This window comes from Heliconius melpomene, chromosome 17 (genome assembly GCF_056956725.1).
Source record: "Heliconius melpomene rosina isolate 202511_hmr_F chromosome 17, ASM5695672v1, whole genome shotgun sequence".
Taxonomy (NCBI): Eukaryota; Metazoa; Arthropoda; class Insecta; order Lepidoptera; family Nymphalidae; genus Heliconius; species Heliconius melpomene.
The window spans coordinates 2,727,089-2,744,916 of record NC_140405.1 but is presented as its reverse complement, the minus strand read 5'-3'; the positions used below and the strand labels follow the sequence as shown (position 1 = coordinate 2,744,916).

General features: G+C 32.2%; 2 protein-coding genes across 6 annotated transcripts in view; one reads left to right on the top strand and one right to left on the bottom strand.

The window, feature by feature from the left end:
* LOC146529819 (phospholipid-transporting ATPase VD) overlaps positions 1-12,076 on the top strand; it is a 44,767-nt gene extending 32,691 nt beyond the window's left edge. For all 3 annotated transcript variants that reach the window (XM_085200600.1, XM_085200601.1, XM_085200599.1), the window contains exons 6-16: positions 729-935; positions 1,828-2,050; positions 2,235-2,479; positions 2,830-3,042; positions 3,329-3,419; positions 3,910-4,061; positions 4,594-4,717; positions 5,309-5,571; positions 7,225-7,412; positions 7,671-7,799; positions 7,873-12,076. In XM_085200600.1, coding sequence (XP_085056726.1) covers positions 729-935; positions 1,828-2,050; positions 2,235-2,479; positions 2,830-3,042; positions 3,329-3,419; positions 3,910-4,061; positions 4,594-4,717; positions 5,309-5,571; positions 7,225-7,412; positions 7,671-7,799; positions 7,873-7,930 — 1,893 coding nt within the window. In that variant the 3' untranslated portion in view covers positions 7,931-12,076. The remainder of the gene's footprint in view (positions 1-728; positions 936-1,827; positions 2,051-2,234; positions 2,480-2,829; positions 3,043-3,328; positions 3,420-3,909; positions 4,062-4,593; positions 4,718-5,308; positions 5,572-7,224; positions 7,413-7,670; positions 7,800-7,872) is intronic.
* Positions 12,077-12,595: 519 nt separating this feature from the next.
* cN-IIIB (cytosolic 5'-nucleotidase IIIB) lies at positions 12,596-17,793 on the bottom strand. Of its 3 annotated transcripts, none has more exons than XM_085200606.1 (6): positions 17,635-17,793; positions 17,280-17,487; positions 16,174-16,333; positions 15,659-15,721; positions 15,263-15,392; positions 12,596-13,952 (listed from the first exon to the last, which is right to left on the bottom strand). In XM_085200606.1, the coding sequence occupies exons 1-6, from the start codon at positions 17,740-17,742 to the stop codon at positions 13,617-13,619; spliced, it is 1,005 nt and encodes a 334-aa protein (XP_085056732.1). In that variant the 5' UTR covers positions 17,743-17,793; the 3' UTR covers positions 12,596-13,616. The 3 variants fall into 3 exon arrangements, with proteins under 3 accessions (XP_085056732.1, XP_085056733.1, XP_085056734.1); XM_085200607.1 differs by having other exon boundaries at positions 17,569-17,774; XM_085200608.1 differs by having other exon boundaries at positions 17,581-17,774.
* Between the last annotated feature and the right edge of the window lie 35 nt (positions 17,794-17,828).

The following is a 17,828-nucleotide window of genomic DNA, read 5'->3' as shown; positions in this document are numbered from 1 at the left end:
GTACGTAATGTTTGACAGCAGTTTGAAGATTTGTTTTGTAAACACCTCGTAGTTTTACACGTGCTCTCATAAATTTTCTTAATAAGTCTGCGCGGTACATCAATCTCAATTTGCTATTTAAAACGTCAGGCCATTCGAAGCGGTGTTTGTTACGTCGTTTTACGTTTGAATCTTAAAGGTCTAGGTATTAGTCACATTCTCCTTTTATTACACTATTTTTTTTTTTTTTCAAATGGTTTCCATTGTTACGACTTTAATTGAAGTAAAAATAAATTAAATTAATTTTAAACTTCAATTGTATATCTTTATCCAAGTAAAGTAATTACGTTTTAATATCAATAAATCTTTTTACGGATTTTCGGTATTTAATATAATTTATAAATCTGGTATGGTTTTTTTTTATTATGGCGATTTTATATATCTGAATTGTCTATGTTAAAAAAATCACCGTGACGTAGTGTGGCACTGAGACTGACTGTCAATGCGATGTTTGAATGTGCAATTCCTACTCGGGGGAATGATTATATTTAAATTATTTTCATTTGCTTTCTCTGGTAATTTCTACACTTTATTATTTAAAATTGCAAATTTATAGATGGAATTCACTTTAAAGTTAAAATGCTAATGTATTAAGGAAACAAAACTAAAATGAAAAAGCTTACTAATGACGTTTATTATAAAAAAATAATTATTTTAAAAATATAAACAAACAAAGTATTGTATTACAGTTAGCACGTTTCGAAGCAGAAAGTCCAGACGAACTTGCCTTAGCAGAGGCTGCATTGGCCTACGGTTACGAACTACGAGGGAGAGCACCAGATGAAGTGGAGCTAGGAATACGTGGGGAACTGTCCAAGTTGAAAGTCCTCAGGGTACAACAGTTTGACTCTAATAGAAAATGTATGTCGGTGGCGCTAAGGACACCTACAGGACAGGTAATATTTATTATTCTAATTCAGATTTAAAGTAAATATATTTATTATTTTAGGTATATTGTTATGACTTTTTAAAAATATTTAATCTAATTTCATCTATAGTATCGGATTTCAGGGAGCGTTATACATAATGTGAACCCACTACTTGACACCACATTATCTAGTCTTAATTATTATCCTATCAACAATACAATATCCTTAAACAAATACAATCCAGTTCCCCAGGTAGTTCTATACGTTAAAGGCGCGTACTCTATAATAACTAACTACTAGCTATAGCTTCATTGCGCATGGGCTCGGCGGAAGCGGCGCTAATTATTGTTTGAAGTATATTATAGCATTATTTATAAGATTTACCAATTAAATGCACATAAGATGAAATTTAAAAAAAAAATAACAATAAAAAAACACATTGTATTGTGTTATTTCATTATATATTTAATAGGTAATACGTAACGAATGACTGTACTTTATGTACAGAAAATAAAACTATTTATTTTCTATTGATATATGGAATATATGAACTAAGTGATGCTCTGGTGTAAAGTTGAGGAAATAGTTATTAAACCAAATAGTCACGCCAAGCCTTTAACTGTCGATAAATTTTTGAGGTTATTCGTTATATATAATAGGAAATCACAACAATGTTCCAATGCAGTGTGTGACTGTAATTGCGAAGGTTGTGAGTTCCATTCTCAGTTGACGAAATGAATTATTTAACATTTTCATCTCCCCATTACTCAGCACGCAGTGTTGCGTAAATTCAGCAGAAAGTGGAGAATGCAGATATTGTTTGTCTTAACACTAAATTCCCTTTACCTACCCTGCTATATGCGGGATACAGCTGAACTTAACAAAAACCACGTTAAACAGTAATCATTCCAAATCCCAGGTAGTTCTATACGTGAAGGGCGCAGACTCCACGGTGCTGGGCGCGCTGGCCCCCATGCGGGCGGGCTCAGCGGAGGCGGCTGCGTACGAGCGCACACGCACGCTGCTGACCGAGTACTCGCGCGCCGGCCTGCGCACGCTCGTCATGGCCAAGCGCGCCATGCAGCCCGCGCTGTGGGAGGAGTGGGTGGCGGGGCACACACGGGCATCGGAGATTGGAGAAGGTATGTTTTTTATTTGTTGTCATAACAAGTATTGTATGTATGCATATATTTATATTTGTGGCCGTTATTATGCAAATGACGATAATATCTCGACGGTCCCTTGATTATTTACAAATTGAAATTGTAATATATGAAATTTATGTACAAATTTCTTCTTTTTTTTATTTATTTATTTTTTAAACAGGTAGAGAAAAACGCATTCGAGAGTCCCTAGCCCGTCTCGAAAGCGCACTAACGCTAGTAGGCGCCACAGGCGTAGAGGACCGCTTACAAGAGGCGGTCCCGCGCACCGTGCGCGCGCTGCTCGACGCCGGCATCGTGGTGTGGGTGCTGACTGGAGACAAGCCGGAGACCGCCATCAATATTGCCTATTCTGCTTCTCTGTTCTCTCAGAGCGATAGGCTGTTGCATCTCATGTCGAGGGATAAGGTTAGTGTTGTTTTTTTTATATGTTGTTGATGTTTGTTTTGTGATTAGTTATTAATTTAGTTTTTATAAGAATATAGAAATATCAAGTTTACGGAGTTCTATATTTTTTCATTATAGCCTATTCAAATACGTTTTTGGTTTATTAAATAATTTTATTAGAGTAGGTATAACAGTAGAGATAGGGTAACATATTAAATGAATACAAAACACCAATGCAAGGCCATGATGTTTTACCACACAATATGCAAAAGAGAACGGTCGGGCGGAAGGTGCAGTTAAGAGTGTTTTAATAACTTAATTCTGCTATATGTGGAAATATCACTCAGTAATAATAATTGAATAACTTACAGGAGCATGCAGAGTCCACAATCAAGTCGTACCTGGAGCTGGACTCGGGCGCGCTGGGCGGTACGGGCGCGGCGCTGGTGGTGGACGGGCGCACGCTCACGTACATCCTGGACCGGCGTTCCGGCCTCGTGGCGCCCTTCTTGTCGCTGGCCAAGCGCTGCTCCGCCGTGCTGTGCTGCAGGGCTACGCCTCTGCAGAAGGCTTATATTGTCAAGGTACGCTACGTCCCGCGTCTAACACGCTGAATTCACAATCTGGGAAGCAGTGAAGGTATATAAAGTAGACAGCCATTCAATAGACATATTACCAACACGTCTACTCTCGATAGTAATAAATAATAATGATGTAACTCAATGCATATGCATACATACAGCACAAATTATACATAACAACAATAATAAAAAGTGAATTTTGTATTTACTTTTCTATATTTTGAGTCTATGGTATATAACTATTAGAAAATTTGATATATTTTTTATTATTATTCAATTTTGTTTTCAGGCAGTTAAGGAAGAATTAGGAGTAACAACGTTGGCTATTGGTGACGGCGCCAACGACGTGTCCATGATACAGACAGCGGATGTGGGAGTCGGTTAGAAAGAATATTTGTTTGCCGTTTACCTATTAAGTAATCGTAAAAATGAAAAAAAAAGTTCTGAACAATATGTCCAAAATTTGTTACCATTCAAATCAAAGTCAAATCAGCTTCACGCTGTATCCCACGCTGTATAGCACACGGCGGGGTAGGCAGAGGGAGTCTTGTGGTAAGACACTTCACTCTCCACGTTCCGCCGAATTCTGGAGGGATAGCGTGTTGATTAGTGGAACTCAACGCCGCGCTTTTATCTTGACTCCAGAGCGAAGAAATAAAAATATTAAATATTTCCTTCCTGTCGCATTTATAAGTACACGCTTGCGTATCCTTATTATTGTGCTCCTTTGATTATTACGCAATGCTACGAATTCAGCCGGAAGGCTAAGAATATTGTGTGTTGAAAGTATTTTTTTTCTACCTACCTCCTAAATGCGGAATACTACGTGAAAATTAAAACAGAATAACAAATCTGTAAAATTTTTTACAGGTCTGTCGGGACAGGAAGGGCGGCAAGCAGTAATGGCGTCAGATTTCGCTCTTTCACGCTTCAAATTCATCGAGAGATTACTTCTGGTACATGGTCATTGGTGCTACGACCGTCTCGCCCGCATGATATTGTACTTCTTCCTCAAAAATGCCGTTAGTATATTTATTATTGTTATGCGATGGTTGTAGATAGTTGTACAATCTCGTTTGCGGGAATAGTACTAGGTATATATGTATATACCTATTTTTTGAGTGAGTTCCGAATTCATCAATAATAATAATCATTATTTGTATTGGTTATTTGCAATAATGTACAGATAAACTGTAACAAAACACTGGATATTAGGAAAAAAATACATTTTTATTTATATATAAGTAGCTTTTATCAGCAACTTTGTCCGAGTGGGGAAATGAAAATAATCAAAAGCGTATGACACATGACACGCTATCCTAAGTGACGTTTACACAATCTAAGTTCACTGTACTTCACAGTAGTACAGTGCGTTATATCAAAGTGATAAACGTCATGTATTGCCCTTAGCCTTTTTCGACAAATGGACTAATGAACGAAAACAATTTATTAATTCAAACAAGTAGTTCCTGCCATTCGTGCGTTCAACCAAAACAAACTCTTCAGCCTTATAATATAAGTAAATAAATAAAACCACACTAAAAACTATTTCAGACGTTCGTGTTCATCGTGTTCTGGTACCAGCTGTTCTGCGGGTTTTCCTCGTCGGTGATGATCGATCAGCTGCATCTGATGGCGTACAACCTCGCTTTTACTGCATTCCCGCCTATTGTTATCGGTTAGTTTTTTAGTTATTTTTTCGCTCTGTATCCCTCATAAAGCAAGGGAACTATTTTTTAAGACACTTCACTGTGCATCGCCTAATTTTCGATGCATAGTTGTATATTGAGTGGCAGAACTCAATGTTACGGATGTTTCAAAGAAAATTAAAAAAAATATATTCACGCAAATGGAAATCGAACCATCACATTTAAATTACGTTTCAACATTAAGTATTCCAAATACATATCAATAATCTTATTCGCAGATATTATTTGTAGCTATCATTTAAAAATAATTATTATTAATAGGATTAACGATATGGAGCTAGTTAGTTTATTATTTGCCACAAGCCATAGTTTGCCATAATTTCGTTTTTTTATCCTTATTTATTCACACTATTTCGGCATTGTTTTTCACTTTTTCGTCCCATTTTATCTTATCTTTTATACTTTCTGCTCCTGTTTCAAGGTAAATTATAGTAAATGAGTTGTGGCTGCCCGAAAGTTATCTGTTGATGGACGGCTGCGCAGATATAATTTTACGATGTATTTCCTCAGTAAACGGCCATGATACATTGTATTGTAAATTAATAATGTAATATTTATAGGCGCCTACGATCGCGTAGCCCCAGCCTCCCTACTAACGGACCGGCCCGGGCTGTACTCAACCAGCCGGCTAGGCCGTGCCTACCGCGCGCACTCGTACTGGCTGGTGCTCGCCGAGTCGGTCTACATTAGCGTGGTCATCTTCTTCACAACGGCGGCCGCCTACTGGGACACCGACATCGACATATGGAGCTTCGGCCTCAGTAACATGACGTGCTGCCTCGTGGTCATGTTGGTCTATGTTGCCATTGAGACCAGGAGCTGGGTAAGTGCTTATATTACTAGTAGCTGCTAGTCGCGGCTTTATACGTGTGCTTACATGGAAATGAGTGCTTGTTGTTTACTATATATGGTACGCTTTATATAAAGCAGGTAGCTCGGTGCACAGGTAAATATAGTAGGTTTTTTTCTAACTAGCAATTTGTGAGATCAACGCGTTCAACCAAATAAATTCTACGGCTAATTGGTATATTAGTATAGAATTATATGATGGATATCATATCAGAAATCATCTAACTTTAAATATGAGGGTTATGAGTTCAATTCATACTCAGTACAAAATTTATTGTTCTTTCCTAAGTCCGGTAGCAAGACAAAACGCGATATTAATATTACTCTAGAAATATTTTCAAAATTGGGTGATGAGTACATAATGTCTAAACATTAGGTTCCCTCTGCCTACCCTGCTTGCTATATGCGGGTTACATGAAACCTAAATAAACCTTTATATAGTCTAGTCTAATATAATTTTTATTATGACTGAAATAAATTTCAGTTAACTGGTTGGTTTTTAATAAAAATACATTACGCTTCATCGATAAGGTTAATAAATGTTAGCTTAAGAAAGTTAAGCAAGTTTTGAAATATACATATATTGTTAAGTATTGAACTATAAATATATTTTTTATAAATTTATAATTTCACGCAGCAATTCGATATGAAACTTGTAAGTGATTTGGAGTGTGGTTAATGGACATTTAAAATGAAAATACGTGTTTTAATTCTAATTGTGAATTATATTTTTGCACAGTCACGTTTTCTTAGATATTATGTGTGGAACACTTAATACACTGTTTTTATTGTATATAATATATAGTGCAGGTATTTTGAAAAAAATATGTAAAAGATTTTTTTTTTTTCTAAATCTCTACAAGGTTTTCCTAGACTTCTTTTAATTATGATAAAGTAAAATTTTCTTGCAATTGATATTATCAGGTCATATATTAGTATTTTTCGTGTCATTTGTTAAAATAATAAACTATTACGGTGCTTGTAATTATACTAGAAATAATTTATATTGGTGCGGACTATAAAGGAGATGGAATATCGTGGGCCCAATTGTAAAAGGTTGGGATATGGCTTAAAATTTTTTTAGTTTTTTTATTCAATTTCAGAATACCAAAAATTAGCACAATTGACAAACTGGAAGATACTTAATCGATATAAATAATCAATTACAGTACTACCGAAATAAAATATTTATTAGTTTTATTTAAATCTAACTAATTTAATACACTTATAATAAAGAAAATGTTAATTAATTACTTACTAAAACACAAAAATCATTCCATTGGAGACAACTATCCAAATACAGATTGAACAACCAAGCAAACATGACGAAAGCCGTAATAACTAAAGTAATATAATATATAGTCGTTGTCTTAAAACAGGTCCATTGAATGTACCTAGCTCTTTAATCCAAAATATATAACATTTTTATCGTGGACTTTAGTATTCTTCTCTCATACACCAGTACCCAAATACATACCAATACGAAGTAGACTATACCCAATAGATTCAAAACATTGGCAACGATTCTTTTCAAGGATCTCATATAAGGAATTTTCGAAGGATTTCATATAAAATGTGTAAAAACCCGAAAATTAAAATCTTATTAAATATATATTTTTTTGTTCAGACGGTAATCCACGTGTTGGCGCTGACGGGGTCGCTGGGCTCGTTCTTCGTGCTGACCCTCGCCTACCAGACGGTGTGCGTGTCGTGCTTCAAGCTGCCCTCCACCTACTACGTGATGCACCACGCCTTCGTCGACCCCATCTACTGGCTCGTGCTCGTGCTCACCACTGTTGCCTCCCTCGCACCTAGGTTAGTGTAGTGTAGGTTTTATACCTGCTTGCCAAACGCATGTGTCTTATTCACATTATTATTATTTCATTCAAAATAAGGAGTAACATACTTAATTTTTTGTACGTCAAATAATTTACTACCGGTTCACTTACTGCCTTAGAAAAACCGGTAAGTAAGTCAGTGTAACTGTTCAAAATTAATTATAATACAAATATCTTAGGTATATATTTACCTTATTGTGTAAACAACATTTTAAAACATGACATTTATTTTCAGGTTAGCGTGGCACGCGGCACGCAACAGCGTGCGCCCCGGCGCGCTTGGCCGCGCGGTGCAGGCGCGCCGGCGCGCGCGCCCCTACGCCGCGCACTACCACACGCCCTCCGCCTCCGCTCACGTTTACCGGTTATTTTATTATTATTTGTAGTTTCACGCTGTATATAAATTACGAAAATTTACTAATTATTCACTTTTCCAGGCCGACGGACGAGGACGGGCTGCAGAAGCCGCACGCGGACGTCACCGCCATCACGTGACGGCCGCCGCGCGACTCTCCCCAGGCTGTGATCTGTTAGACCTACACACTAGTTATATTTGTATGTAATATTAACGCAGCGCCGTCTAGCGCTGAGTGGCGCTTACTAGTGCTGAAAACTGTTCACTAATGCTATGTAAGGCTCTTAAGCGACGAGCAGCGGTGACCAATGCTGAATAGCACTAATAAGCGGAATATTATTAGCACTTTGCAAGGCTATTAAGTGCTAAGCAACACTGTGCAGCGCTTTATAGCTCTGATCATGTGACGGGACCAATGCGGCTAGTGCCTTCGTACTCTTCCTTCGCGCCGATTGAAAGGAATAAAAGTTTGGAGGTAGGAAGTAGTGAAATAATATAACTCGATAAACTATTGGTCTCTTGAATTTTTTGCCAGTATTTAAATTAACCCTTGTTTATAATTCTTTTTAGTATAGATATTTATTGTTTTAAATATAAATTGATAGGAAACAAAAACATTTAGAACAATTACAGTTTGTACATTCTCTTGTCTTTTGCAGTTTCAATTAACAATATTAAAATTTGTAGCTCGTAAATATTAAATCATGATTTTGAATCGTGTCTATCAAATCATCATTTTGAATTTTAAATTATTTATGTCAATAGTCCCGTTATTATTAAATGTGATATTTTTTATTAAATACTTATATTTATAGATTAACTAACTACTACTTCTATTTGATTTTATTATAATCAATAATTTCTTAGAATAAGTTATTAAGATAGTTCTTTAAATTCATTTGAATAGTCAATGAATTACATAATTTCTTTCAATATTGCCATTTGACTGCCATTTTTATTCCTTTTAATCGACACGGCTATAATTTCTTGACAAATGGTTCACTGATAGTGCCTATAAAATAAATAACACATTAAGTGAGACAATTTTAAAGTAGATCTGCCACTGATTTTCTTAATATTTATATAACTTTTTTTATCTTAATGCATTTTCCGTATTTTGTGGGATGGACAAAGAAGCTAATATTTAAATGATCCCTTTTGGAAATCGAACCTAAAACCATTGTATGCAGTAGTACATTATCCATCTGCACCATGTTGACTACGACATATATTATATATCTTATTAGCTCCTCTAACTTAGTACATATTCACTTGCCTTATATAGATTTAATAATAAATCGAATTGATAACGATCTCCATATATATAATTGAAAAAAAGAAACTTTTACAAGAACCCTCATAAGGCTGTATTGTATGATTCAATGTGTTCAGCTTAATAGTACTTACAATGTTCACTTTAGATAACGATAAGAAATCATCAACATATTGTCCGGCACTCGTCAAAACTGAGGTTTATTGTTTATAAACGATGATGTGACTCATGATGATGATGTGATCATTGGAATATTTCCGTTATTGATTCATAATTTGCTTATTATAATTATCATATTTATGTTAGAGCGATATAACGCTTCTTATCAATAATTGTGGTATAACTGTAATGTATATATTATTATTGTTATTATCTTATATAAATATAAAATAACATCCATATTGCCAATTTCTTTCGTAAATACGAATTCGAGGCATAGTTTAGGGCGGTTTTTGAAACCAACGTGTTCGTGTTCATAGCGAGTGTGATATGATCTTTGGTAGAGTATTTTTATATAAAAATAGACAGGCTTCCTTACAGTGGCGGATTTACCAACGGGCTAATTAGGCTGGAGCCTAGGACATTTTTTTTTGCTACCTCATAGAAATTTATAAGATATCGGGTCCAGCAAACTTCCATATTCTGTAGTAAAAACAGCCAGCTCGTCAGCCAAAGCTTAGTGGTTTTCATTTATTTATAAACAATTTTCGTGCAAAGTTAAAGTAATTACTGACAGTTCTAGAGGTTATACCTTGATAATGTGTAAATCTGTCGCGTCTTTCAGTTGCCAATTTTCCAGTAACCTAAGTTGTTATGAGCCTAGGCAACTTCACATACCGATTTATTTTGCAACCTCATACAAATTTAACAGATTTCAAAATGTCCATTTGTGAACATAAAACGATTTCTTGTGCAATTTCAAAAGAATTGTTGGATTATAAAAATAATCAAAACTAGATAAAAATAGACAAAGAGCGGAAAAATTTAACAGCCTATCTTGTCAACGTGTAAATCCGCTACTGCCTTCTTCGTAGTTTAGCGTTTGCCTTTCAGAGACTGCACTGAACCCTTCATTTGACCCGGTAACTTCTGCAAATGTTTCTGTTTACATGTTAACACGCTTTAAATGGGAGTGATTAAAATTAAAAGTTGCAATCTGTGCGAAATCTCTAGATTTGAAGTTACTTAATTCAAAAATTGTAGAATTTTGAGTTACATCACTTTCAAACGACTCATAATGTTAAACTCTTAGATATAACTTGCCTAATTACTTTACATACAAACAGATATCCTTGTGTCACATATCCAAATATTTTATAATATATACTATCTTTTATATATATAATTATAACAAAATTTAATAATCGTACCGTTTAAGTTAACTCAATTATATTGTTTAACATAAATTATGTATTAAAAATTAAAAATCATTTTAAAATAATTTATCCTTCCATTTTTCACGTGACTTAATAATCTCCTTTGAAACCGTATCATACAACATACTTATACACCACCTATAATATTATTATATGTAAATATATATTTGAATCTCAATCGAGCAGCGTGTTCGGGACGTTTACAGAAGTTACTAGATGTTTTGATAGTGAGAAATACACGCGTCGCGCCTTTTAGTCTCAACATTCCATTTCTTGAGGTACCTTTTAATTGCCATGTAGTACATTGTTCAGTTAAAAAGGGAACCTAATAATTAACTTCATATCGTATCACATCTTACAGCAGTGTAGGCAGATGGAACTTGGTGTTAATACACTCAATTCCTCACGCACCGCCCATTTTCGAGGCATTGCGTGGCAAAATTGTATGCCGAGCTTTATCTTGTTACTGGAACGAGGATATAAAATAATTCATTACCCCGAGTGGGCATCGAACCCACAACCGTCTACAACCAGTCACAGTGCCGCTACACCACGTCTAACTCAATTACCATTTAAATATTTTCCGCGTACGATATTCTAAAAAATAGGAGGGTAGATCAAGTGCCTTGCGGTCAAGAGCGATGTATTTCTCGCCGTCGCCATACGATTCCTAAAGATTTGACTATTTTTAATACTGTTTCTAATTGTAAATACAGAGAGACGTATATTTCTACATAATTGTTAATGTACAGTAGGATATTTTTATATAGATAAATATTTGTGTAAATACCTTGTACGTTCTAAGACTGTTGTTTATTTAGAGCTTTTAATTTGTTGAGTTATTGAACTAATCGTGTATTGAAAGTATGTATTTTCGGGTCATGTTCGGCTCCACTATTATTATGTATCTTGCCATAAAATTGATTTTTCAATTATCTATTTTATATTCGGAACCAGAAGCGTTTATTCGCAGACGATTACTTTGTAGCATGGAATTAGAAAAATGTATAATTTCTTAACTAAAGTGGTGTAACTACTAATTAGTAACTAAGTGAAAGTCAGTATTACTAATTAGTATTATGTAATATATTAGTAATCTCCGTGTTTCTTTATATCGAAATTGTAATGTTATGTAATCGTCTGCTTTCATTTATAACTATAACATTAGATTACTACATATATTGTTATGATTTCTTAGAGCTTCCTGACTATAAAGAAATACCGAAATAAATGTAAAAAATCAATAAAAATTACGTCTTAAAATGTTTAGTTTTATATACTTAAATTAAATTTGAGGTCTTTTAGATTTCAATAAAAAATATTCTATTCATTAAGCATGTTAATATTCGAAATAATATTAGTTACCGTTTGTTTTAGGCAAAACAGTATTTTAAATTGTATCACCTAGTCCTGTCAACGAATGTGGGGCGTTTGTCGGTTAGTTTAGCCTTCGCATACTCTAGATTAGTTTATTTCATATTATATTTATTTATCATAGCTGTTCTCTAAACTATAAATTCTATAATGTGGGTAAATACTAACTTTGACGAGATTTCCTATGATTTATATTTAAAATTAGCATTTAGTGGCAATTGTATTAAATTATGTTTCATTTAACAATAAATAGTTGACAATCATTTTCTTCTTCTTTTTTTAAGGTGCATCCTTACAACTGATAATTAAATTTTATTTGTATATCAAACAAATGTATTTTTTTATATATATGAATCATATAGAAACAAAATAAACTATAACTACTGTTTTCCTAATATACCTAGTAACTTTTGAACAAATATTGGACTGTAACCGAAATATTAGACCACGAGTGTAATATTGGTAAATAAAATAACAACTAAATCGACATAAATAAACAAAAAAATATTTTGTGTCGCTATTTATAATTAAAGAGATATATAATTGCTGCATTTGCTTCTATAAGTTTTATCTATATAAATATTTTAAAAGTGCTTTAAAGCATTTAAAGGCTGCACCTGAATAAATTCAATGGACAAAATATAATTAATTTATATTAAATTTAAACCAACTATAAAATAATGTCGACTAAGTTATTCAAAACATTGAAAGAAGATGACGTGGTGACTAGAAAATACATTAATATTCATACATGTTGTTTTGTAATATTAAAATAAAAAATATTTAATTTCTTTAAAAACATTCGTTTTATTTTCTCCCAATATACAGATACATACGTCCAAAAATGTACACCAATGTAGGCAAATTGTTAATAAAAAAAATGTTTTACTTGGTTTAGTAATAACGGAGGTAATTAACTTCATAAGTTTTTTGGTATATATTTCAGTGTTTTATTTATTAATATTAAATTAGTATAAAGTTCGAAACTGATCAAAACCCCTTCAAGTCTCTTGTAATTGTATCAAATTTATTTTAAGTCAATTTCATACACATCAATAATTTTAATGTCTTTTTAGCATAATATTTTATTTATTAAAGAAGGACATTTTATTAGCTTAACTCCTTTTTCTGCGTAGGTCGAGAAACGCATCACGCATGTTGCATGTTAGCGGAATTTAACGCCGATCTGTGTCTACCAGAGCTGGGAAATCCGTCAAGAATTACATTTGTTTGAATCATTTCCTGGACATTAATTAGTTCCTACATTTTTATGGAACATTTTATAATACAAAGTTAGTTAGTTTTCAATATATTTTACGTATAACAAAATAAATAAGCACTTTCTATAACGTTTTTAAACGCCAATAATTTACAATAACAGTGACTAATTTATAGTGTATAAAAAACAATAAAGTAACTTTAAATATAAATAAAATAGAACTATGTTCTCTCCTATATATAAAAAATAATAATAATTAAAAAGCTTTTGTACCCACTAAATTCATCTATACGTATTTTGAACATGACCATGAAACATAGTGTGAGTTTTTAATGAATTGCAGAATCAATAAGTTATATGTCCATAATTTAAATATTCATGCAACAAAATGATATACAATAGTTTATTCTTTTTTTTGAGGATCTTGGAAAGTATCCAAGAGCTCTGGACAATTTTTTCGCCTTTTACCATATTAGGAGTTTAAATTACATATCTAGTTAAAATTTTCATAAAAAATCACCTATGTAACATTTATAGATAAGTTTACTCAAAGGAGTTAAATATAAAAAATGTAGGTAACGCGATCACAGTATTAATTTCAATATGGAGTTTGGTACTTCCATAGTATGGTCGTTGACGAGGACAATATCGAATTTGTCCTTATAATTTTGTAGATTTGCGTCAGTATTTCGTCCTAGAAAACCCACTTTAATGATGACGTCACAGTGTTCCATCCCTTCCGCCATCCCAGCATCCCCTATGTTATCGCCCATTAAAAGTACATGATTTCTCTCTTTAACTTTTTGATAATAATCGGTATTTTTTATTACGGTTTCATTCTTATTGTAGGTGTGAATGACTTCGCCTTTGATACCGATAATTATGTCATTGTCGTCGATGTCGAGAAAGTTTGAAATTACCTTGAACAAAACAAACTATTGCTTAGGACCTATCAATATATTTCGTCACAAGTTGAGGAGTGTAGAGGGGGTCGGCAAAGTGTGACATTGTGTAGAGAAGTAGAGAGGGTTCCTAAATTACATAACATCACATTTTAAAATATATTACCTGTTTATTAAAATGAAAAAGAAAATTAAGAACTGCTGGTTCATTTTATAATTTTAGGTATAAAATTGCTAAATACAGGAAAATCTAGTTAAATGGGATAAGTAAGGAAATTCCATTGAGATCCTGGTACTTTGTACCTGGTACTCGATTACCTCTGTTAATAGAATTTTGTGGATTTGGTTAAATGAGATTTGATTTTTAGGATTTTTCCCATGTTTATTTCTAAATAAGCGAGATATATTATCAAGTAAAAATAGGTTTTCACATGTTTGTTTACAAAAAAATACGTAAGCAGGTCCATCTCTGTATATAAGACAACTATAATTTTAAACCTGTATAATTGGAAAATTGGATTAAAGACAATGTTTTTAATAATATTGTCATTATAATGATTAGTCATACTGATATCATATTAAAATGATAATATATGCATATACATTATAATATTGTTAGCAATTAATAATAATAATTTATAATCTTTTAAACTCAAGTGTTTTATTACCTTAACATTGCTTTAGAACTAAATATTGATTAACATGTTTATTATAAATACATAAACATAATATTTCAAAAACCGACTTCCTTATAATTATGATAACAATTATAAGGAAGTAGGTTTAAATTAAGTGAAAAATATGAAACTTTAAAAGAATAAAGAAAAAGAAAGTTACAAAATAACTTTTTAGTTCTAAAATTATAATACATAAAGAAATTGTACTTTAACAAACATCATTATTTACTTTATTTTTATATGTAAATTATATTTAAAAAATAGCAATAGAAAAGCTTAACAAATTTAAGGCTAGTGCGTGCATAGCAATAGCGTGTGCACAAATGAATAGGCGACAAGTTGTGGGTGGGTTCTCGGTTCTCACTCGAAGAAATGAAATATTTAATGTGTTCATTTCCTTGGTCTGGTAACGAAAAAAAACGTGATGAAAAAAGCAAGGCTCCAGTATTCGGAGTAGAGTGGGGAACAGAAGTGTCTCATATTTCATCCATTAAGGTGCAGTGGCACAGCATTTGTATAATTTTAGCCATTAGATACCCACTTAATTTTATTTACCAAGATAACATAAACTGTGGTGTTAAGATCCGTGTTAAAGACTTTGTGGTGGTCAGTGATAAAGTGTCAAGCTCAAATATAAATGATTTTATATACCTTTACATGGGGTAGTAACAATTTAGCAGATGTTAATGCCGCCACAACACACTCTCCGAGTCCCGCGGAGAAAACTAGCACAGGCACTTGTGTCTGTTCACTCCATTCTAATAAATGTGAAACACCAATCCTAAAAATTATATTTTTTATAAAACTCGTTTTATATTTTACTCATCAAAATGTATATCAATTATAGGAATGTTAATTGAAAGCAAATATTTAATATTTATTAAAATAAGAATTAATTACTTAATAACTAGCATTGTACTTATAATAAGACACTATATGCAGCAGAGCCACTACGGCCTTCACTTCAAGATTTGGTTTTTAACTAAAATTCTATAGTAAAATAACAAAAGATTTGCATTTAAACAATTTTGGTATAAAGATGTTTACCTAAAGCTGTTAACCATTTTCTGACCAGCTTCCTCTAATTCGTTCCTTGGAAACTTCATTCCTCTAAAAAAATAAATTGTTAAAAAAATACCTTTGAGTTTTAAATAAAACTTATGTTATTAATGTGTTTAAAAAGAATGAAAACTAATAACTTTTATTGAAAACAATAATAGTGAAAACTTAATCTAATATTAATATAGTTTTTTTAAGTGCTGTTTTCAGAATATAGCTGACGTATAGGCAGAGTAAAGTTAGGAATAAGACATCCTATTCTTCACTTAATTTTTAAGACATTGCATATTCCATGGTGAAATTCAATGCAATAATTTGTCTTTTGACAAGAGCAAGGAAATAACATGTTTTTCTTATGAGAACCAATCCTATAACCATTGTATTTACATTATGAAAACAAACATCATATTATTTTTTATGCAGAAAACTTTTGATGACACATCATTAATGAAATAATAAATATTTTAAATAACACTTGCTACTTTTGTATTAAATAAACTTACTTTAATAAATCATGGGCCTTAGTATACCACTCTATCATATGTTTAATTTTTTCTTCAATTTTCATTTGGGAATCTACTTCTATTGGCTTATAATAATTAGCTAAGCTTATTTCTTTATCTTTATAATCTTGTGGTATTGAAGGACATTCTCTAAACATACCTAAAAATTTTTCATAAATTACATAAAAATATACCAAATAATATGACTGTGTTGTAACAAATATTAAAAAAATGGTACATTATATATTTAATTATTAAACAGAGAACAATAAAATGTAACATGTTATATATGTATTGGAGTGGTATTATTTTTTTTTCGATAGAAATCTAAGAATTATTGGATGAAACACACATATATATATATATATATATATATATATATATATATATATATATATATATATATATATATATATATATATATATATATATATATATATATATATTATACTAGCGGACGCGCGCAGCTTCGCTTGCGTATTTAAGGGTGAATTCTAATAACCCATGAAACATGTATTCAATGAAATATTTTTAAGAGTCTAAATATCAAATTTTATAAAAATCGGTGGCGATTTAAGAATTTTCCCATACAAACTTTCAACCCCTTATTTGCACCCTTAGGGGGTGAATTCTAGAAAACCATGAAACATATGTTCAATTAAATATTTTTAAGAGTCTAAATATCAAATTTTATAAAAATTGGTGACGATTTAAAAAAAACCTATACAAACTTTCAACCCCTTATTTGCACCCTTAGGGGGAGAATTCTAGAAAACGATGAAACACGTATTCAATTAAATACTTTTAAAAATCTAAATTTCAAATTTTATAAAAATCGGTGCCGATTTAATTTTTTTTCCATACAAACTTTGAACCCCTATTTCACCCCTTTAGGGTTAAAATTTTTCAAAATCCCTTCTTAGTGGATGTCCAGATTACGAAAGTAAACTTTTGTCCAAATTTAACGTTTCTACGCACAGCGGTTACGGCTGTGCGTGCGTCTTACCTCAGTCAGTGAGGACAAGTCCTTTTATATATATAGATTAGTACACACATACAATAATATTAATACATAAATATTTAATATTATATATTTAAAAAAATACCAAAACTAGTCTGTACCACATCCCCATTGTCCAAATTATGTCTAGTTAGTGTGTGGTCGAAATCTGTTACAATCTGGAGCTTCTTATGACCACCAGCTATTAGCAGATTTATTTTCTTTAATAAATCATTTTTATCATTGACATGTACATTCGATTTACATAGCTCAGGTATTTCATCTAGATTTGCTACCGCATTCATAGCTGATACCTATAAATTTATTTGATAAAAAATATTTTAATATAAAATATACACTGCACACGAAAAATTTAATTAAATAAAAAAATGTACTTAATATATTACAGTTCCTCGCACTTTTTTTATTAACGGTTAACAATTATTAACTATTAGACAGACCTTTGAATAGAATTGACTTTTATAGTTAGTGTAATTAATTATAGTTTTATTGAAAATAAATTTAAAGTGAAAAGTTGAAGAAGTAAAAGAGCGAGCGACTAATGTCATAAAGTGACAATTTGACAAAGGTCATTTTTCACGACATTCTGAATTCTTATATGTTGTACACAAACAATGCTGCCAACATTTGAAAG